This window comes from Sinohyriopsis cumingii, chromosome 3 (assembly GCF_028554795.1).
Source record: "Sinohyriopsis cumingii isolate HCF-2022 chromosome 3, ASM2855479v2, whole genome shotgun sequence".
In the NCBI taxonomy this organism is placed as follows: domain Eukaryota; kingdom Metazoa; phylum Mollusca; class Bivalvia; order Unionida; family Unionidae; genus Sinohyriopsis; species Sinohyriopsis cumingii.
In genome coordinates this window covers 45,230,317-45,255,312 of record NC_142963.1, presented here as the reverse complement: position 1 = coordinate 45,255,312, position 24,996 = coordinate 45,230,317, and the positions used below count along the sequence as shown (strand labels likewise).

General features: G+C 34.7%; 1 protein-coding gene across 3 annotated transcripts in view; it reads left to right on the top strand.

Moving 5' to 3' along the window:
- Positions 1-10,411, top strand: part of LOC149802781 (netrin-1-like) — a 67,235-nt gene extending 56,824 nt beyond the window's left edge. For 2 of the 3 annotated variants that reach the window (XM_089952212.1, XM_089952211.1), the window contains exons 4-7: positions 99-161; positions 2,921-2,950; positions 5,851-5,916; positions 6,543-10,411. In XM_089952212.1, the coding sequence (XP_089808338.1) occupies positions 99-161; positions 2,921-2,950; positions 5,851-5,916; positions 6,543-6,874 (491 nt within the window). In that variant the 3' untranslated portion in view covers positions 6,875-10,411. The remainder of the gene's footprint in view (positions 1-98; positions 162-2,920; positions 2,951-5,850; positions 5,917-6,542) is intronic. The other variant, XM_089952214.1, reaches the window with a different exon arrangement.
- The last annotated feature ends 14,585 nt before the right edge of the window (positions 10,412-24,996 follow it).

The window sequence follows — 24,996 nt, the reverse complement described above, 5'->3', positions numbered from 1 at the left end:
TGTTTTATAAAATACATTTAAGGTTTATGGCTATTGAATGGTAATGTTTTATCTACTTGTACACGGTTTCTTATTCCATAAAGCCATTTTTGTTGCAGGACAAAAGGCAGTGAATATTACGACTTCTCCAAAAGAAGGTCTTGTTGATACTACGGCCCATCGTTAGTTTTTGTTTTATTTTTGGCATGGCGTTTTGCTTGTTTTAATATAGAAAGGCATGACTCAAATTTATCATTGTCTAAAGCTGAAACAGTCAATTCATAAAGTAACCACAGCTTTACAATGCGGTTGACCCAAAATTTAAATTACTTGTCAAAGCTATTTGAAGCTATTCCACACCATATGACTTCTGCTGAGACAGTAGACTTCATAAGGCGTGTTTATTTGTGAAAATTCACTAAATCTGACGAGGTAAATATGTGAGAGACCTTTTCTGTAAATAGGTCTGAAACATCATAGGGCCAGTGGGCATAGTTTATTGTTATTATCGAAACCAAGAACAAATATATACCAATAACTGCAAGAATATTATACAATAATCAATAAATATTGCGCAGTTTTGTCTTGCGGTTTGTATTATTTTCTAAATCGCGATACTAACATTTAATAATGTAATATTAGAGTGTGGTTTTAACCTTATATCATTTAGGCTTTAACAATTTTCTCTCTAACTGTTTGCTGTTTCAAAAACTTCAAGTTATGCACGGACTTTCAAGCTATGCACGGACTTTCAAGCTATGCACGGACTTTCAAGACCGACACTGCTATTGTTCATGTCTATCCATGTTTACATTTGCAAATTCCATGAATTGAAGGTATCACTGAACTAGATAATCTTTTTATGGTTTTAAATAAATTCCCTGAATCAGTGTGACAGGATATTGCAAAGCGCTCGCACGCCTCTATGTTCGAATAAAATCAAAAGATAAAATTTTTTCAACTTCAGGCAAGAGCTCATAGTTATTTTCTCTTTCACAGTTCATTAAATTAGTTTATTTCCAATCCCCTTTATTTATCACTACGTTTTTTTCTCACCAGAGTTTGATTATTTTTTAAGAAAAAGAAATCATTTCAATGAATGGTATTTTTTTACCTACATGAGAAAATTGCAATAAAATAATTACATATTTAAGCAGTCACCTGTGGCTTAAGGTTTTATTATTTTGCTTGGAAGTCATGCATACTTCAAGATGCATCATTGTTTCCAGATGTATTTTTTTATATATCAGTAAGATGTGAATAATCTTGGAATAAAGATACCCTCACCACTCCCCTTTATTATATTCGCACGAATGCCATTTAAATGCAGTAATGTATCTTTAAAATCAGACTTGTTACATTAATCAGTTCATGACCTAGTGCCAAACACGGAATTACTGGAATTGGAAAAAAGTCATTATGATCATATGAGCATCACAAATCACAAGATCGTTGTTCGTCCACTGTAATCCGCTTCTCTCAGGGACAACTTTTGGACCATGATACAATTCTGCTTCACGGAATGTCATGGCCATGCGGACAAGCAATCAAATCTACTTGTAGAATTTGAAAAGGTTACAAGTGGATTTTGTACAATTGAGTTAAGTAGAAGGAAGACCCGTAGACGCTTAAAATGACATGCAACAGGCCATCTTAAAGGTGATGAAGCGTTTTTCACGTACACCGTATGGAATGTTTCATTTGGCAATACTGTTCAGTTTGAAGGGGGTGTGTTTATACATCATACGAACATCTGTTACAGATGCATTACGTGTCAGGAATTTGATGCTAATTTTCACACTGAGGTCACAGAACTGACATTTCTGGATTTGCATACAGAAATGCTGGAAGACATAGAATTACATTTCGGTGTTATAAACCTAAAACAAAAATATAAAATGCATATATACAGCTATAATCACCTGACTACAAATATTTAGTTTTCTACAGACATTAAAGAAGACAATATGTTGTAGAGTTATGACATTTTTGTATTGTAGAGATATGACATTTTAGTGTGTAGAGTTATGGTGTTTATAACCGTCGTTACTCGCTTATAAAACAAGTTGAATGGCAAAAACAAAGATCCTGACCTGCAGGATCATAATGAGCCCGCAGATTATGGTTTATGTGTTTTGTTCTTCTGATTGCTCCTAACAAACTGCACAGAACCAGTCAGATCTGCCTGCGCACAATACGAATGCAAAGAAGGGTCTGTGCAGTTCGTAACTCGTCTTATAAGTGAGTATAGACGTTATAGACGGTATATGATTTGTATAATTATAACTCACAACCCAGTTGTGCATAAATGAAAATACCCCATAAGACGCACGTAGGGTAATGCATTATGATGATAGGCACTACAACTGCATGATTAATTTGGCAACATCTGATCATATTGTGTGATATGTGTGTCGCAGCATGTTACTCTCAAATATTTTTGTCGAAAACATTATGGTTTGCGATCACTAATCATCGACAGAAGGTGTCTTAAACCTATAACATTCTTTTGGTGATCATTTTCCTGTATTTTCAAGGACAGGGAACTAGAAGTCACGGATTTATTATTGAATTTTTCAGTATCTAATCATGAACCTCCTTTGCTTCTCAAATAATAAGTGATAACTTTCTAGATTCATATTTTCTTCACGTTCTCATGTTTGTCGCGTATGATATATGAACTAGTTGTATACGCAATTCAGCCTTGGTTAATAAGGATACCAAACTCACACAAGTAAAAGCAGACACGATTAAGTCCATAGTCTATACCCATGTTCAATTTTATATCTGTTCACAAAACTACATCGTCAAGTAAACACTATTTGAAATAAACGAATATAGAATGTCTCTTCTACAGTACATTGTGCATTAATCTATGAATTAATTCCTTGAAAAACATACAAGCCGGGACTCAACATGCATCTCTTGTTCTTTATTGCAGAGATACCATCAGTGTCGACGAGACCTCCAGGTAAGTCCATTTTACTTGAGTTCTAAATAAAGCAATTCATCATGTATAGACAAAAACTATTATAAATTGAATTCAATAAAATATTCAACTCCCTCCCCTCAAAAAAAATACAGCAAACATCCCCATTTGTAAAATAAACTTCATTAGTGTTTAATGACACATTAGCACACTAGCACGTGAAATGCTGTATAGTGCGCAAGAAATGGGAATGTAATGTCTTGCCAAGAAAAACACCAAAATAATCAGTCAAATGGGGGGGGGGGGCGGGATTTGAACCTCTGACCTTTGGGTTAGTTCCGCACGCTAACCACAGAGCCACGGCAGTTCCCGAAACCAAATTAGAAAACCATTTTTTTTTAATATAAAAATGGGAAAATGACAACAAAACCAAATGCTCATGAAGAACGTGCTATATTATTGAAAAAATGGACAATGATAACCACAGGAAAGATCGAGAGGGGTGAAACGTACAATCCAATAATTATCCAGTACACTTTATTATTACATGGTCATATTTGTCTCCGTTAACTTTACATTGTCAGAATCGTGAGGATTTTAAGATACTTAGCACTCTAATATTGCACTCTCGTGCACAACACGCGTGCCTAAAAATAGTATTGTGTATTAGGAACTACTTTGTAAACAAACCATATACACTCATGTAGTAGACGTTTATGTTTTGGTTGATTAAATTTGTTTGTGAATGAACTAAACAAGCCGTTTCGTCCGTTTGAAAGTATAGATGATAAAGGTAACGATGTAGACGAGTTCACTGAGTCAGAAACGAAACTTTAAAACAAGCACACGATTGAACGTGATATTCGCAATGTCAACAACAAAAGTGAGATACGCATTAACTGAAATTGCCAGAAGTATTTGTATCTTTTCACAAATAGAATGATTAAGACTACGACCAATGCTCTCCGAGGTCTATAATAAATATAGCATAGAAAAGCATATTAAGGCCAAGGGCTATCGCATATTTATCAGAGATGTAACATTTAACAAGTCTGTCTATATACTAGATTCGAGAAAAACATGCAGTAAAGGTTTTGGTAGGAAACTAAGAGCCTCAGAGCCAATTAGCCAAAACGACGAAAAAGTATTATTTACGCTGGCTAAATGGACTGTCATACAACCGCTGCTTCGCAATTTTTCCTTGTAACTAATATGATACAATGTTAGGCTAGCGATATAATACATACACTGTATGATACAGGTCATAGATGGGGTCTTTCCAACAGCGAGATGCAAGTGACAAGTGATATATATATATATATATATATATATATATATATATATATATATATATATATATATATATATATATATATATATATATATATATATATATATATATATATATATATATATCTTCTTTAGCTGCTAATCATAATGAAAATACCTAAATATATGCATCTTGAATTTCGACCTCTCCGGTGGCCTAGCCCACCTCGGATGCGGGAGGTTCTATGTTCGAACCCCGGCCGAGTCATACCAAAGACTTATAAATATGGTAGTGACAGCTGCCTCGCTAGGCGCTCAGCATTAAGAGGTTAGTGTTAGGGCTGGTCAGCCTGGTGTCAAGATAATGTGACTGGGTGGGACATCATGCTACATGTCTGTGGCATGATGCCCCAGTGCTAGACATCACTATAAACCGCCACACTTCAGACATCCCTGCGATATGACTGAAAAATTGTTAGATCTACTTTAAAAATATCAAACACAGACACACACACTTTCTCTATGTGTCCCCCCCCTCTCTCTCTCTCTCTGTCTGTCTCTCTCTCTCTCACACACACACACACACACACACACACACACACACACACACACACACACACACACACACACACACACACACACACACACACACACATATCTTGAATTTCCTACAAATGTAATTTCTACGTTCTGCAAATCCAAAATTCTCCAAATTAGACAGTCGAAAATGTCATGAACAGTACAGCCGAGACAATTGTCCAGGGAATGTAGCTGACTTATTGTGTGAAGTCCGGTGTATGCTAAATCCGAATGACATATCCTGCAAAACCCTATTCTCACCGAAACTGTACTGAAATTCCGAGTACATTTCCTACGGAATCTGCGCTGAATAATCCAGTCTATAATAATCAGAAAAGCAGAAATGAGGTGGATCAACATAAAAACAAAATACATCAAATCCAGACCAAATGGAACAATTGTTGCAATTTGCATTAATTCACAATATGACTCTAAATGTCACTTTTAAGAAGACCAAAACGAAAGTTCTTTTTTAAACTACTGTAGACCGCGCGAAGAAGTTCAAAGGTCGCTGGGCGGTGCTATGTGCGCATTAATATTGTTATTTTGTATTGATGAATCTACGGTTGTGTATACAGCATAAATGCAAATACTTTGTTTCTTGTAGTATATTTTTATAATTAAGCCTTAGGTAGAATAACAAAATGAGTATATAATTTAAAGGTTACTGCATTTGTATGGGAAAATATGAACTCGTTTTCTCGGAATGATACTTTACTCCCAAAGATAGTGTAGTATTATTCAGAAAAAACTCATATTTCCAATTCAAATCCAGTAACCAAAAAGTACAACGAAGTATAGTATAGTGCAATGTGGCGTAGCTTTGCATGGTACAGTACAATGCAGTACAGTGCAGTTTAGTGCAGTGCAGTGCATCATAGCATAGCGTAGAGTAGTGAAGCGTAGTGTAGCGAAGAGTAGTGTAGCGTAGCGTAGTATAGTATAGTATAGTATAGTATAGTATAGTATAGTATAGTGTAGTGTGGTGTGGTGTGGTGTGGTGTGGTGTGGTGTGGTGTGTCTTTGCATGGTACAGTTTTGTTTTCTTTATCCGATGAATATTTACGATTTTCTTTGTAATGTCTTTTTTATAGATAAATGCGGCAATTGTAAAAAAAGAAAGAAGCTCACTGCAAAGAAATATTGCCGCCGTGATTATGGTGAGTTCTAAGCAATGGTTTGTTCTGGAATTTGTCAAAAGCAACTGATTTGAGTTATTCTATTGGCATAATTGTATCAATTATCATAGTTTACTCTACATTTCAGGTTTTTCTAAACAAAGACTTTTGAAACAACTTGTCGATTTTTCCCTTAGTAATTTACAGGCCTTGGAATGATGTTATCAAACATATTGTTTACACATCATTTTGTTTTGCTTTTGGCATCAATCGTGAAAGTGAAATGCGTTAAAATACTTGGACATTCGTTGTTAAATATACTTTTAATGTCTTCCGACGTGTACTCCTAGAATGAACAGGTAAAGGAGAACAATTATTTTGATACATGTAAATATTAATTTCCAAGTGTAGGTCATTTAGTATCCATCAAAACAGTAAATTCTCATAAAATCCAGATGATAAACAAGACAGGTACACTCTCAAAATTATATATATATATATATATATATATATATATATATATATATATATATATATATATATATATATATATATATATATATATATATATGTAGAGAGAGAGAGAGAGAGAGATTCGATCTACAATGTAAGCCTTCATTCTTGAGTTTGTACCTGTTTTATACCCATTTTTACTGTTTCCGTTTCAGCTATTCAAGTCGAAGTGGTTGCTAGAGAAACCATCGACGAGTGGATCAAGTTTACCATCAACGTAATCAGCATTTACAAAAAGAGTAAAATAGCTAATTCTAATAAGCGAGGAGAAACGTATCTGTGGGTGCCAAAAGAGGATTTAGCCTGCAAATGTCCAAGAATCAAAACAAGACGACGGTATCTGGTTCTTGGTAAACAGAGTCGAGACGATAGTAGGACCGGTTACATCGCAGACAGAAAAAGTATAGTGATTCCTTGGAAAGAGAAGTGGCAGGAGTACTTGAGAAAGTTCATGAAGAGAGATAGGCATGGCAGATGCCTTACATGATTGCAAAGATGAGTCGGATAGAGGACAGAAGGTGGCGTCATGGCAAATCCTGATGCTGTACATATCTGAAATACCTCATAAGAACAGTGATCGTTACGTATGTGCTTCAGTTGTGAAGCGCGTTATGATATTGACAGACCAAGTTTAACCCCATCATTTATTTACCCGTTTGGAATACTCAGTTCTATGGATAATTCTTCCATTCTTTGAACGGCAAAAATAGTTTGTCTTCACAGAGATGTATAGTAGTCACGTATAGAAAGTACTTAGGACTGAGAACTCAATTCAAGTAAAGAGGGACAATCCAGTGGTTAGTACGTTTTGGGGTCACCTTCAATATGACGCATTACCATACATTTGGTTATTTCAGTAGTCTCGAATAAATGGATGAACCAGTTAAACTTTGCAATTCAAAAGCTCGGTCAAGTAAAGACAAATGCCAATGAGTTCTGAGAACACTGGAATCGTTCGTGAAATTCGCGCAAGGAGAGGAGTGGTTCATTAGAACTGCATAAACAATTTGGAGGCGGTGAATAATTATGTACTTATATTTATCTGTCTGTCGTGACCACTCCTCTTCTAATGGCCAGTTAGACGATATTTCTAATTTCTAATTTCAGTTTACACATTAGCTTGTATTGCATTTAATAGTATTATGCGTTTTTTCTGTAAATAGTAATGGATGGATACCTATATTTCTAATGACGTGTACATGACATAATGTTCTTTTTGTTCTTTTACTCTTATAAAGTTGATTAAGCTACCAAATATCGATGATTCAGAATACTTCGGATAGCCTAGGAGTTTTCCGTGACGTTTATGCTAAAACGAAGATACACATCCCGATACCGTTATCGAAAGGAATCTGTTTCCATTTGTGGTATGGATATATGTACTGATAGTAGACTATTTGATCAATAATTTACATAAACTATGTGATCATCCTGCATGGATTGATGGTGTATGTATTTATTTTATCCAGGTTGTGAATATATTGTAAAGACATTTTGTAAAATTTTGTTTGTCACGTGTAGACCACGTGTTTTGATGATATTCAATATTTATTGGCGTTATCGGTCCTACAATATTTAGTGATATCTTTAAGTATTATCTGGCCGCTTTATGACTGTGTATTATGTATATGATTATGTGTGTAAATACTCTTTCGAGAAACTAATATAATTCGGAAGAAACAAATTAGAACTGTGTTTGAACCAACAAATGACACTTTTCGCATATTTGATCTTTGTGGGTGTGGGTTGACTTCGACAATTTGTGTTTCTTTTTTTTAAAAAAAAGGTTATAAGATTCACTCTAAATTAAGTAGCAGTTAAAGAGGTACATAACGATGGACATACATGCGTGATCTCATGCGGTACGTGTTCTTCGTGCGGAACAATATTTAACCTAACCTTTTATCATCATAATTTTTATCTTAAATCAACAACAACGACTACGACGACAACAACAACAACTAACGTTTTTCTTGCAGCCAGCTGCAATTATAAGTTGAAGTACTGATGGAAACTGCAATAATATATTAACATTCATGTGTACGAACATATCAAAGTTTGTTTAAAAGCTTTATAACGATAACATTAAAAATTAAAGTTGGTATTATAACTGTAAGATTAAAATATATACTTTCGTCAATTTTCTTATAGATACTAATACAAATGCAGTCACAAGGGGTATAGTCTTCTGTCTCCTGGTATTTTCTGCTGATTAAAGTGCCAAGGTTCATTTAGTTTGCTATCAGTGAATATACGATAAAGTTACCACTACATTGAATGTGAAAATCAATCTTTTTAACATTTCCATACCGTCCTTCTAGAATTTTGAACATTACAAACAAATCTAGTTTGATATGAATATACTGTACCATGATTAGACTGTATGGTGTTGATGAAACTTTACGGTATTGACTAAACTGTATGGTGTTGATGAAACTTGGCATATATGCATAATGTATCCTGATTAGACTTTATGGTGTTGATGAAACTTTATGGTGTTGATGAAACTTGGCATGTATGCATAATGTATCCTGATTAGACTTTATGGTGTTGATTAAACTTTATGGTGTTGATGAAACTTTATCTTGTTGATGAACCTCTACGGTGTTGATGAAACTTTATGGTGTTGAAACTTGGCATTTATGCATAATGTACCCTGATTAGACTTTATGGAGTTGATGAAACTGTATGGTGTTGAAACATGGCATATATGCATTATGTACTCTGATTAGACTTTATGGTGTTGATGAAACTTTATGGTGTCGATGAAACTTGGCATATATACATACTATACTAAGATTAGACTTTATGGTGTTGATGAAACTTGGTATCTATAAAGTACACAAATTAAATTTGATCATACCGGGAACATGTTTGTATATCAGTGTTTGATTGTTAGGCAATGTTCGTATTTTTCGTTCTGAATAACACAGCAGACTAAATGTATGTAATTTAGTCGGAGTATAAGCAAAGAACAACCACACTAATCATTAATGAATACATTTCTAATTTACGTGGATATGTGGGAACATGCATTGTTAATTAGTTGTTTTAATGGTCGAAATCTGAAAATCACGATGCAGCATAAACCTCTAATCTGTACACGCAAATTACAGGTGCAAAAGAAAGGTAATATGAAGGAACATGGAACTGCTCCTCATTAAAACGCAAATTAAACTTTCTACACTTAGCAAGTATTATTAAGCACACATTTGTGACAAATTAATTGGTTTTCCATTATTTGATGTTACCTTCATTCTGTTCCGTGTTGCAGTTAGACACAAAGAAGGTTTCGCGAGGGTTGATATATATATATATATATATATATATATATATATATATATATATATATATATATATATATATATATATATATATATATATATATATGCATAGTAAGGTAATAAGAATAATAAATGGAAAGATTCAGTTACATTCTCGTTGATTAGTCGAACACTAGATATCCACGAAATGGACTGGATTTTTAACCGTGCGTTTCTCTGGAATTTCTGGAATTTACATGTTGTCTGTATAAATATCTAAACATATTTAACAGAAGGAAAAGCTTCTGAGTACAAACAGAGATTTATACGAGAGTTACGAAATAAATCTTTTAAGAATAAGTATAAGTTTAGAGAAAGACCATAAGCTGGTGACTCGAATAACTTCTAAGTTACATTTGAATTTGTCTCTCAGTTAAAAGGAATATTGTTAAAAACTTGAAATCAATGATTAATTTCATTTTTGATCGACTTGAATTTTGTTCACTGAAAAATATATGGAATAATGAGCTTTTAAAATAACGCCCTTTAAAGTTCTTAATGCGCCAACAATAAGTACACACATTTTCCATAAGGTTGAAGACGGCTTTGTTGTGAAAAAAGAACCAAGCAGTATATCAAAGTATACATCCCGTTAATCTTATGTCTTTTCTTCACTTTGTTCATTTTAAATTGATGAATCTGAAACTGTACATTCTGGACACATTTTACATTCTAGAACGTAGATAAATATTTATGAGTAAGCTGCTTCGAGATTTCTTATTTACATGGTCTTTACGGCGATGTTTCAACTCTAATGGATGTGTAATACATACGAATATTTGTTCTTCATATTCCTACCGCTATCTGCCTACATACCTACATACATACATACATACATACATACATACATACATACATACATGCATACATACATAGTACGTACGTACGTACGTACGCACGCACGTACGCACACACACACGCACGCACGCACGCACACACACACACACATACATACATGTTTAAATACATGCTGAGACATACTTTCAAAATTATTCATACATTTTCAGTTAGCGCTCCATCTGAAGTTGAATTTATAGTTGGTTGATGTAAAAGCAGTCTAGTATCTGCTTAACTATGCCATCAGTTTGCATTCTGGAGAAAGAAACAGGATGGCTGCCAAAAGTGTCTCTGCAGTACCGAGAATGGAAACCATGTGTGCGACTGTTGGCGCTCAGATGAACGATGAAGCCACGTTTCCGACGGAGATTATTACGCATATGTGATACTTACTATACATAATATACAATCCAACTATAGCATCATATACAATCCAACCCCTCTGAAAACTCTTTTAAAAGTCATCGCAACTTTGCCGTATCTTTTTCTACATATATACCGCATGTACACCAAACCAATATCAGAGCATGTCTGTTTGCGTTAAGGTCGAGCCATCACTAGGCTCAACTTATATGAACGTTTTATGAACATCTGATCTTTAAGTAGATGAGTTCTGTAATTGGCAAATGCATTGTATTTCTAAATATAATGAGCACTTATAGACAAGACAACGACGTTGTTTTCAACAGCTGTAACTAATTGGTCAGCCAGAATCTTGTACCGCCACCAGTGTGACCTAATTTTGAATAATAAAGCTGTTCAAGAGAAAGAAATAAACACGTGGGGTTTTTTTTTTTTTGCTATTTGGAGGAAATATATGTTCCACCACAAGAATTCATGAGCCTAAGTATATGAAGAAATCTCCATCAGTTCCATGTTTTGCACCATTGTGACAGTAAGAAGTGTTAACCGTAAGTATGTTCAACGTTCATAATTTAATGATTTCCCATATGATTTCCGCCTGATTAGCTAACATTGGTGGCGTTCGATAGGGATGACTTCTTAACATAGTATATATACAACCATCAACCACCAACATAAATTCATGAACAACACTACAGTGACTGAAGAATAAACAAAGTAAAGCACAAGACGAAAATCCCCACACCCCCATTTAAAGGCGTCTTGTAGTGGAACACTGCCAATTCTACTGTAACTGTAAATATGATTACTCAATTGAGTTCAAGAAATGTCCACTAAATCTAACGGCCAGTATATAATTCTTTGTTTTTACGTCCTTCAGTCGATATGCGTAAAAGGATAGCTGCTGTGAAAAGTATTGCACAAGAGATACCATGAAATGAGCTACACAGTCTTAGAAACCATATTTTACTGGAGAAATTAATTTATCTGCGAATACATTTGATCATTAAAATTTTAATAATGTAGGAGAGAATATGTATGTATGTATGTGTATGTATGTATGTACGTATGTATGTATGTGTGTGTGTGTGTGTGTCTGACTGACTGACTGACTCTATTTCCTCTTCAACTGAGATTGCAGTGTTACATAATTATGGGAAAGAGACCATATAAAATTTTGTATTGAATGCCATTCATACCGCATGTGAAACTTTGCATTGAAAGTTAATGTAGATTGTAACATTAATGCATTTCAAATGCAATTGCCAACTATATATATATATATATATATATATATATATATATATATATATATATATATATATATATATATATATGGCAGCAACGCTGTCGAAATTGTGGAAGCAACACAGAATGATGGATATTGTGAATAGAATACTTGATTTTCGTACTTTTTCAGACCTCGTTGCATGACAGTTGCTTCATGTAATAAATCATGCATGACAAACTACATATCATATTTTTATGTATTAAATAAATTATCCAAATGACTTAACAGGGTTAATTAAGAGAATTTTAAAATATAAAATGCTAAACTGCAGTTATTTATAGAAAACTAGAGTAGAATGCAATCGCTCCACACACGGAAAAGTGATGCGCTGCATAAACTCTCAAGCAGTACTTCGAATTCAGTGACAGGTTTTGTCTAAAATGGTTGTGATACAGAAAATAACCTGACTAAAAGATTAATATTTCTATGAATTTATACCTCCATTTTAAAAGAAGTACATTTTGCAGTTAAAGTTTGAAACTCAAATTTATACATAATGAAGAATCTATTACATGATCCTCTTTCTTTCTCCCCCCCCCCCCTGCGCATGTTTTAAATTTTCATCACCGACCATATTGCATCAAGGCAACATATACACTGGTCATGGAAAGAAGTGATAGTTTGTTGATATGACCATAGTTACTTAAGTCACTGGGGCCCCGAGTGGCCGAGTGGTCTAAAGCGCTCTCCGTTACGGATCACTGCCATCTCACCTCTGTCTGCGTGGGTTCGAGTCTAGGATTCGGCCACTGTGGGTATGTGAGAAAGCTTGCCAGTAGCTTCTCGTGGGTCGGTGGTTCTTCCCGGGGTTTTCCCGGGTTCTTCCTCCACCATTAATACTGGCCGCCATGTATAGCCTATCGTGTGCTGAAAAATGGCGTTAAACCCCACAACAACAACAACAACAACAACTTAAGTCACTCAAATTCGTAATGATCAGTTTCGAAAATGGTGGAGTTATGACAAATATAACCCTACTATCAAAATTAGCGTCCATTAACCCGACAAGAGTACTCAAAGTTAAAGACAATGAATTCATACTGCGCAATAATGTTGTAAATACACCAGTTGTAAGATACAATGCAAGCTGGTTCAAAGGTAAAGTAGATAAGTTAGATAGATACAAACTATTGATGACAATCAGTCCAACAACATAAGCTGAGATAACATTGTGGTTTTGTGATATGGTTTCTCTATTGCGGTCTCTGTTATATATGAATATCTGCTTGGGAAACATCGTTTTTGTAAAATCTGTGATGTACGTTCATCAATTCCCTAAGGCAAATTCGGTATTTTCGATGTTTATTATAGGAAATAGCTGTAAATAAAACATGACGGAAGATGGAAGTAAAACAGTAAGGTCGGAAGCTGTTCTCTTTATGCCTGCATTACGGTTACATGCGGTACTTTCTTCCCAAGTTATAGACGTGTGCTTAAATAAAAGCCTCATCTATTAATAGGATGATATTAATAGAATAAAAAGAAATATAATGAACTGACGAATCACCAGAGCCGAGATAGCGACTGCTAAAACAACAACAACAACAACTACTACTACTAATACTACTAATACTCAATTGAATAGTACGTACGTAAAGCCAAAGGTTTTTAAGTGAAACTTTCACAACGTTGTGAGCGAAGTATTTTCAATTGATAGTGAAAATTTCAGGCAATTTAGATAAAAGATAATAAAGTTATTGTACATTCAACTTAATCATGTTAATCTTGGGCAAACTGTCCAGATGTCTAACCAATTAGGGCGGTATACCTTCTCGTAATAAGACATGTTTAACACTAATTTATGTATGTATGTATGTATGTATGTATGTATGTATGTATGTATGTATGTATGTATGTAGATAGGTAGGTAGGTAGGTAGGTATGTAGGTAGGTAGATAGGTTAGTAGGTAAGTAGGTAGGTAGGTAGGCCGGTATGTATGTATGTATGTATGTATGTATGTATGTATGTATGTATCAATGTATGTATTATCCATGGACATACACAGTGTTCATTCTGGTCTAGATAAATTCCAATATCAAACGTTGGTTGATGTTGACACAGAAAACATTTGTAAAATTCTTGAATTAAAAATTTAAATGAGTAAAAGTTTTGAAACGGGTTGTATTAAGGTTATGAGGGACGTAAGGTTGTAACTTCGATATAGAATGGTAAGTGTAAATAACGGCCTAACACTAAAATAAATAAAAATCTAAAGTCATGAAGTATGAAAATTATTAATGTCCATATGCTCACCTCGTTAACATTCCAAACGTGTCTGGAAGGATTATTTGGCATTGGAATCAATTGAATAGAAATTAATTAGTCTTTCTTCCAGAAACAGGGTGTTGTAATAAATGGACTAATATAGAAATTAATTAACCATTCTTCCAGAAACAGGGTGCTATAATAAATTGACTACTAAAGAAAATAATTAATGTTTCTGCTGTTGTTATTTTTCTTTTCTAAAACTTGAACACCTGCAACACTGACTTATTCATCCTAAATATTTGATAAGAATGAATTGATGACACAATAAAATGACTCTTTTCCAGTTGGTTTAAATGAAACTATTATTATGGGAGAGATCAATTTGGTAGAAAGATCGTTTCTCACTTGGTGTTATGAGCTGTTTAAAACATTCATTGTTTAGCGCTATATGCTTAGAGTTTGAAAAGATCTTTGATGTACTATTACGTAGATTCAACACAGGAGCATACCGTAATTTGAATTGGAACTTCTCCTTTCTTATTCGAAAGAAACTTGCATACAATTATTATGCTTTGTGTCATTCAAAGTGGTAGTGATTGGGGGTGGGGTGGGGGTCAATATTGGTAGACGCTGAAGTTCATCGTATTACATTGTACTGCGTTTAGTTTTAAATGCTTGTGTGAAAGATGGAACAATCCTAAAATTTTTTTTAACCCAAAATAAACCACAAACAAATTCAGCAGAAGGACGTAAAGGTATTATAGTTTGCACATTATGAGGTTCTTTTCTTTAAATGATTTTTAAATACATTTTGAAATGAGTTAAATTCTTAGGACCAGTTCGCATTATGTTCAGGCTTCAATGAACCATTATTATACGAATGTTTTGTTTATTGGTGGTAGGCTTGGCTCAGATGGATCAGTTTCAGGAAGGTTGTCTCAGTTTCTGAACAACAAAAAAAAACAAACAACAACATACCAGATAATGCAAAAGTAGGAAGAAAAACACGCAGGTTAATGTAAAGACTATGATTACAGACTTAGTAACGTTAAATATTCAAGTCAAAGAGTTATCCTCCCATATGATTTCCATACAAATACACACAAAAAACCCCAACAGCAAATGCATCGCAACATTGGATGTTTTCTATTGTGCTTCGCCCTCCTTTAACAGCCTATAACCATTGCTGAACACTTTTACATCTCGTTGCATTGCCACTTTGGTATTTTGCTGTTTATAATTCTCAATGAAATTTTCTACGTCACCTGGATTCAAGTGTAGATCTCTAGCCTCAACCTTTGTCTCCAACTCAAACGATCGAAGAAATAAATCTATTTTTTTTGACTCATTCCGAGCAATACGTAAGAAAGTTTGGACGGAGTCAGAGTTGGTTGCTAACATTTTATTTTGCCTATGACAAAAGTAGTTCTTCGTTTTTATTTTGTCGTTGACAAAATGTAGTTCTTAGAACGCGGCACGTAATTAACATATAAGAAAGCGGTGAATATTTTCACTTAACTCGGTCAATACCACTGGATAATTACCGGTAGCAAGAATGTTAAACCAATGGGACTGTTTATTAATTAAGTATACAATAATTGTATATTATGCATCACTAGTAAGAAATTAGTTAATGTGGTAATTATATCTCTAAAATTACTTGATCACCACAGTCTCAGTTACATTTTCCCCATAGTCTACCTATTAATGAGAAATGTATACCTCTCGTAGTATATAAAATATAAAGTATATATACTAGACCCCCATACCTTATATATTCCATTTCTCTCTCTCTCTCTCTCTCTCTCTCTCTCATTATGACATTAATTTATTCGTATTCAAAATTATGGATACATACATACATACATACATACATACATACATACATACATACATACATACATACATACATACATACATACATACATACATACATACAGGTGTTTAGAAGTCGAGACGAGACATACTTACAAAATCAGTCATTTTGTTTGTTAGGTAGTTTATGAAGATATCGTAAACCATATTTAGAACAGTATACCGAATTTATGTAAAAATTACTGCAATGTATAACAAGGAGTAAGAAATAGACAGCACTTTCTTTTGAATATGCAGTCATTGTAATTCTTTTGTTTGTATAATAGAGAGTTATTTCTAGGTGGAATGTTTTGCTTTCGACTGATGGGGAAAATGCGTTGACAGCTGAAATAAGCCATAATAGAATAATGGAAATGGGGATTACGATTAGGCGGAATACATCATTCGGCGGCCATGCAAGCTACAGAAAATAGCAGAACATTCGACCTGCTGTAAACCGATCTGCATGCTGACGTAAGAAAGCAGGAAATATTCTGCAGCTTAATTCGATGGTCGAATTGCGACCACGGTACGGTTCAATTTCGATTAGGTAAAGCTCGTTGAACTGCTTTTTGTTAATAGCATATGAATTTGCAAGCGAAACACATAAGCTGACTCGTGAAAACAGAGACAGCTATTGCTTCTTAAATTAAAATCACACGACTATTTAGCCTATTCCTGTATTTCAGCCAATATTGCATTCGATATTAAATTCAATACCACAGTTTTCTAGCACGTTCATTTTTATTGATGTAGGAAATATGCATGTACAAATCCAGCAGTTTTTGTCATGGCCAAGTAAGAATCATAAACCGCGATAAGGCAACAGAAGTCTCTCTGATATGGAACTCAAATATAATGAAAATTAAATATAAAAAGTTATATATCTGCATTCGGTGATATCCAAATAAATAGCTTTGATACTATCACAGGGACATATTAATTATTCTAGAAAATCAATAATGAAGGATGAAATTATTACTGGTAAATAAAATAGGCAAAACGATTGCTTAAACCATCTACGCCATTCTATTAGATACAGTTTTCCATCAAGATACAATGAAGGTAACAACAAAATGACGACGGTTTTGATTATTATTATTATTATTAATTATTATTATTAATTATTATTATTATTATTATTATTATTATTATTATTATTATTATTATTATTAAAGGTAACAGTGCAGAAGCGTTTAAAACGATATTGCGACTCTAATCAGTCATGACAATTCATTGTGATCACGATTTCTCAAGATTCCTTGTTCTTATTTTCCATATCCTGCTAAAGGTATAAAGTGAAGCAAACTAAAATAAAAACATTCATAAGTCGCAAAGAATAAGCAAAATATAGGACCTAGACGGCTTGTGAATAATCTGGAGATTTTAATATTTCTTACCAATTAAAGGACTGTACAAATATGTAGTAATTATATTTTGAAAAAGGCTGACAGTACTGAGTATCGAGTATCACATATATTAGTGGATGTCCAATGCAACACTCGATTAAAAGATATCATTATTGACGAGTCCTTGGTTATAAATGACACATTCCATACAAATAACAAATTGTATCTGCACCGATCGAATCTTCTCTTCTTTGGAACGATTTATTCTAAATTTTCGATGAACATTGCATAAGTTTTACTTCAACAAATCCCCAAAACATGTTGATGCTTATTTGCAAGTGCAATTTAAAAAGAAATATGGGATTAGCCAGTAGCAATAAAGTTTGTATCACAGTTCCGTCAAAGTGCCACACAATCTGTAAATCAAATGCGTGTCTTTCAGAAACAACATGCTAAGCATGAGAGCCTAGCATGGAACTGACGAAAAAGGTGTTGTACGAATTAAACATACAACATTGATTTTATCATCGAGTGTTTCCCGGCATTTCTTTTGCATCTATCAATACATTTATATAAATGACTTAAATGCAGCGAGTGAAACGATACTTCATGAAAATTGTGTATCTATACAGATATCACACGCGATCAGACCAAACCCATGAACGTCAAGGTAGAAAACGTATCACTTTGTTGCAGAACAAAAACCGAGAGAGAGAGACAGAGACAGAGACAGAGACAGATAAAGTTATGAAATCTCCATGTCGGACAATAAGAAAAAAGCAAATTCCAGGTTGAACAAACAGTGGCCGGAAATAATAGATATCTCGCGAATCTTCTCCGCGATGTTTGCACAGCAGCCTCTGTCGTTAGTTTAGCAGACCTTTTTGGTTTTCAAAAGGTATTTTGCTTAGACGCTCACCACTCTCAGTGCCATAAGTTCATGTTGGTCTGATTTTGGGAGCAGAGCTCTTCCTGTCCTAGCGAGTGCTTTGGAGACCAATTGTTTACACAGTAATGGTGTTCGCCCAGAACCAGTTTGGCGATCGTGCCGCCCTTTACATGATAGTGGCATTGGCGTTCGCAGACCATGTGACTATGGATGTTGTTTAGGTCTTTGATTATGTTCACGTTAGAATAACCGGTCGCTGATGTCGCTGATATGCTAGCACGCCGGGTTTTCACGGTACCACGCGGCATCAGATTTAGGTCTGAGGTAGTTGTAGCATGTTAAATTCTTCTCCATGAGATGCGTGCTTCAGAGCAACTTCGGCAGCCTGCCAATGCATGCGCTGTGTGTTCTGCCGTAACGACAAGCACTTGTTCTTTAGACAAAAGCTAGGCATTTTTATCCCGCAAACCTCATACTTTCCTTGGATTACGTATTTCCCATGTAGAGTAACACCCAATAATCGCTTACAGTCTCAGTATTTTATCCTCTAGCGTAGACAATGGGAGACCATTTTAAAGTAAGTAGCAATCCTTTCCAATCATGGACATCATTGACGTTTTAGATATAAAATGTTCAACAAAAGAGCTGCGTCACCACTGGGCTCTGCTGCCTTACGTGCTACTTATTTGACAATGGAAAAACGCAGCTGCTGCTGAACCTCATGACACAGAAGATAAAATGGATCAGGTGTTTCACAGTTGCAGCCAGAACAAACGATCATTACCGCTTTGATATCCTGCGGAATATCAACGCCGGCGCTGTTTTTTTAGCGGTCAAGATGCTGTCAGCGACCACGGGCGAACAACGGAGCAACATAAAGAATCTATGTTGATGGACGGAGGCAAGAAAATCACAGTGAAGGGGTTACATTACTTGTCTTCCCATGATGCTTGCCGAGTATGAGACATACAGTAACCCCGCGACTGGGATTTTCTTGTCTCGGTCCAAACCCCAACGTAGATTATTTTTCTCACCCAATATTTTCCTTTAAAGTAAAAATAACTCTTCACCAGTGCAATATAGTTCACGTCCAAATGTTTGCATTCGGCTCATTGATACAAATATTTTAATGAGGGCTGTGGTGTGATCGTTGCATCCGAAGTAGACAGCTTATACGCGTTAGCAAAGAAAAATAACAACATAAGACGTCGCATAGTAATGAGGTTTTATAACATTTAATATCTCGATGCTATAGTCATTAGTGACAATTTTGAAAAGATATATTGCAAATGATGAAACGATACTGGATAAACATCTCTAATGTAGCTATGCTTAGTACAAGTTGTAACGAAGAATAACATGTTGCATTAGATTATTCATTGGTAATTAGAGATCTGTGTCACTATCGTATATAACTCTCCTTTTCTTTACAGGAGGTGAAATTGTGTTGTGACATACTTATGTTGCAATTAATATTGATTGTAAAATTACCTCCGTGTGTCAAAGTCACCCCCACCCACCCCGCCCATGCGGACCCTATTGGATAACATTGTACTGAACATTCAATCTTACGGTTGCTATGAAAATTACTTTTTCTGTCTTGGAAATATGGCAAGTGAAATTTGCTTATGGATTAATTTATGGATGGATAAATGATTCCTTCTGACTGATAAGTGCATTATTCATCATTAATGTTTGTAGGAATATGTTTGATTTAACTGGGGCACAATTTCAGATGCTTAACAAAATTAGAAGAACGCATGTTTGGCCTAACACATTTCTGGCTGCTCCTAAGTTTTCTGTAATTGTTGAGAGAGTTGAGGTTTTTGTGACCCGTTATGTGTATAGCCTGAGTGTCCCGTAATTAATAGAATCTTTGTTGGGATTTCGGACCAAGACAAGGAAATTCCAGTTAAGAGGTTATATTATTTGTCTCTCCACGAGGCTATGAAGTGTGTAGGTCTAGTCTATGTGTATGGATCAGAGTTTTCTGTCATAGTTCATTCCGCACAGCATTGATAATTTTATCCTATCTGTAGAACAGTCAGTTTTCAGGTAATCGTCATTAAATGGAGCTAACATTATATAGTTTGTTTCACAAGAAGCATTTAAAATTTAGATAGCTTTAGCATCATTTAATGACGCTGACCTGAAAATGTACTGAGGTTACGTGTTTAAGCTCGAAGAAACAGTAACACAGACAGAGTGAAAACAACAAGCTTTTTAAAATTTAACAAATAATTATTTCCTGGAAAAATTCTGTAAAAATTAAAAAAGGAGGAGAACGTACGGATTCAAGAATCAAATCCAAAAATAATCTAAGACTAATCCACGAATTATTTTGCAAAAGACCTAGTAACAAATGTTCTAATAATTTCAAGTTCGAATCCTGATGGAAAATCCAAGATGGATGACGATGACGTAATGATGTGGTCAGTACTGTGCTTATCTACATTTCCTTGTAGAAATACAAATAATGGCACTCCGATGTTGGAAATCCAAATTAAACTTGCAAGCAATATCTTTCCAAAATCTGTGTGTGAGCACTCCTCAAAATATTTCCAGAGAAAAAAGAATTAATCCTTTTGAAATCCAACTGATCTGAAGAAAATTATAGCTCAAAATCTGTCTACAACAAAACTAACTTGATATCAGTGTAAAAAAGCCCCAAACTGAGATCTCTCTCTCTCTAAAAGAAAGGTTATATTGTATTATACGATTTTGAAATTCCCCCAAGTTGCGAAATCAGAAGGGGGTCACTTGATCATGTTTATATGACGTACACAGAATATGACATTGATTAGAACAATAATTTTCTCTAAGAAATTAAAAAAAAAAGAAATTTGTTTACATCTTAAACCCAAAGCCCGATCATGACCTTGACAACAACCAATCATTTTAAAATAAAAATAGAACTTTGTTTATTAATTTTAAATCAAGGTCAGCATCCAGGCCAACACCTGGTGTTTATGAAAAGAATGATTCAGGTCAACCAATTTTCTGGAAAAGTATCATCTCCAGTGAATAAATTTACATTATAATAGCATATAATATAATAAAATATTTAAAACTGACAAGCAATTACATTAAAATAAATATGAATTAAATCAGATAAACCTAAAATCGCATATAGGATAACATTGACCATGTTGTGTGAAACTAATTATCGAAATACCAAAGAGCTCGACATCGTGTGCGTGTGTGTGTCTGTCTCGAAATGTTTTGTATGGTTTGTTCTCAAAGATGGATTGACCGTAACTGAATATGTTTTTGGTTATATATTGTGTTGTTCTTGCAGTTGTTGTTGTTTGTTTTTAGAACAACTACGTCAGGGACAGCAGAACATGACAAGGTTTGCTTTTAAAAGAAGTAGTTATGAGCTCGTGGACACTTTGGTTGAGACGACTGGTCTGCGATGACTAGACTGAGATATGAAAAGTAAGGTTAGCAAATCAGCGCGATTTCTCTGTTACATGGGTGAGAAACAAGTGATTTTATTCTCTCATAAACCAGTGATGACCGCTAAGACCACTGCCGTCGCTGCAAAGACCGCCAAGGAGACATGTGAGGAGATTCGAGGAAAAAAACAAGCAGTCAAAAGAAAAGAAGCTCTTCACCGCATTGGTATTGGAAAGACTGCCAGAATGCCTAAGGCTTGCTATGCAAAAGCTGCCCACAAGAATGACCAGGTCAAGAATGCTTACCGAGCCCATACGTTTACTGGGCAAAATTAACAGTTTATTGAGAAGGACGCTATAATTGCCTCGGCTGATATGGCAAATGCTTCTGTTATTGGAGAAAAACAAAGAGAAACACCAAGTTTCTCCAAGATAATTGGTCACAGTTTCTTGAGGGGCTTAAAGTCCGGCGATATATGGCGCGCTGGAGATGAACAAAAGCTTAATCAAAAGGTAGGCGACCTTGTCGGTCCTCAATGTTCCGCAACACTAAAGTCTGTTACTTTGTTACTGACCGTGTGACTGACCTGACATTCTATGCTTTTGTCATGTATTAGTATCCTCTACCTGTTTGGTACCTGCGTTCGGATCGCAGCTGACCCTTTGGGTTAGTCGATAAACCGCATCTCTGCCTACCAGATGGTGCTATTTAAATGGATGTCAGATATCGAGTCACCTAACAAAGGGGCGTGATAGCTACTACAATAGCAGCGTAATTTTCGAACAAAAGAGTTCACACCTGTGAAAACATTGTAGGAGTACAAAAATCCCTCAATCTCTCATCTCAACGACGACAAAACAGTTGTTATTATTAAGATGCACTTTGTTAAATCGCAGTATTTGGCAACAAGACCCACTCGTCACAGAGCCGGCTAAAAGACATGGCATTTCTGACCATACTGGTGTTGGCATCTGGTGATATTAAGGAAACTATCTACTTCCCTGGCTTCGTCATCGTCCTGCCTGCAAGTACAGACATTCGAAAATGTATGAGTGAGCAAAATTAGTCAAATCCCAGGGCACACCAAGATTCTCACATCACCCTGCTTATAGAGAAATTTTAATGTTAATATATCCAAAAATCAGATACCAACATAATTTTAGCCAAAATGGATTAAAGAGGTTCAAATCTTCTTACCAGCAGAGGCTGAACAGTGGCTGGCTCGATACAAAAAGTACAAACGCGGTAGATCGTACATTGTTATGTATATTTGATTTAATTATATCTGTTTTAATATATATTTATTTCTATTTAAATGTTTGTTTGTCAGTTTTAATTCTTTTATATTTTTCATTATATGCTATTGTAATGTAAATGTATTCACTGGATATACTTTTTCCAGAAAATAGTTTGACATTGACTGTTTGTTTTTGTAAACACCAGGTGTTCATCTAGATCCTGACCTTGATTCAAAATTAGTAGCAACCACGTAAATAAGTTCTATTTTTTAAAAAAAAAAATGATTGGTTTTTGTCGAGATCACGATGGATCTACGAGTTTAAGATTTAAACAATATTTTACAACTTTTTTATTTCTTAGAGTAAAATGATTGGTTTTCGTCAGGGCCACACTGGGTGTACGTTATCTTTAACAAGTAATTAATTTTGACAAGGTTCACGAACATGATCACATGACCCCCTTTTTGCGTTTTATAATACGATATAACCTTTGTTTTGGAGAGATATTCTCAGTTGTAGTTGGGGTTTTACACTGGAAGTTGAATGTTGTGCTGTTTGGGGTTGTTTCAGATTACTTGGATTCAAAAGGGATAATTCTTTTTTTCCCTGAAAAATACATGTGCTCATGTGAAATTCTTAAATAAAAACAGCTCTTATAAAAATGTATTCAGATTTCCAAAACCGGAGTGATATTTCTTATTTCTACAAGGAACTGTGGAGTTCAACACTGCATATTACAGCATACGTCATCCTCTTCCGTCTTGGATTCTTCGTCGGGACTCGAACTTGAAATCATTAGAACATTTTATTATTAGGACTACTACAATTTTATTCGTGGATTATTTTTGGATTTGATTCCTAAAACCCGTAAGTTCATATATATTCATTTTTACAGACTTTTTCCGGGAAAAAAAATTATTATATTTGTCAAAGTTTTATTTTCACTCGTTCATGTGTTACTGTTTATTCGAACCTAAACACGTGACATAAGAATTGGGGGCTCGCCCGAGATAATTTTTAATTTTAGATAGAATATTTCAGAAAATCTTGTTTTTTGAAATTTGAAAATCCATAGTGGTTGAAATCTTAGTGAAATCTGCAAGGTTTTCAAAAAGGTCATCAAAAGTGGAAATCCTTTCAAATCCTACACAGGAACAATTATATCTTTTCAAAAAAGGTGAATTGATTCAACTTGCCAGAATATACGATCTTTCTGAAGTAAAGGCTTCCTTAACAAAACAGGAAAAAAAGAAATATTTTTGTTCAGTATTTGGTAAAAAAGAATGCTTTGTTTTCGATCAATAAGTCTGTATCAGACTCTGACATGGTATTAGAATCAAAATACAAGATGGAACTGAAGCCGAGGAAGCTGAAACTTCAGAAAGAAGAAAGAGAAAAACAAAAATGCAGTTACAATATGAGAGAGAGAGAGAGAGAGAGAGAGAGAGAGAGAGAGAGAGAGAGAGAGAGTGAGTGAGAGTGAGTGAGAGAGAGAGAGGAAAGAGAGAAAGAAAAACAAATGCATTTACAAGCGGAAGAAAAAGATAAAGACAAATGCAGTAGCAAAAAGAACAAAATGCATTTACAAGCGGAAGATAAAGAGAAAGAAAGACAAATGCATTAACAAAAAGAACAAATGCAGAAGGAAAAATAGAGGAAAAGAGAGAGATGCAAAAGCATATGCAAAGAGAGAAGGAAGAGAGGAAATGTCAATGTAGAATGAAAGAAATGGAAATGGCAAGCGAAAAGCACATTCATAGTTCAAATCCAAATTTAAGCTTTGATCTTGCAAATAATATTATAGTGCCCCCTTTCAGTGAAAAAGAAGTAGAAAAATACTTTACTCGTTTTCAAAAA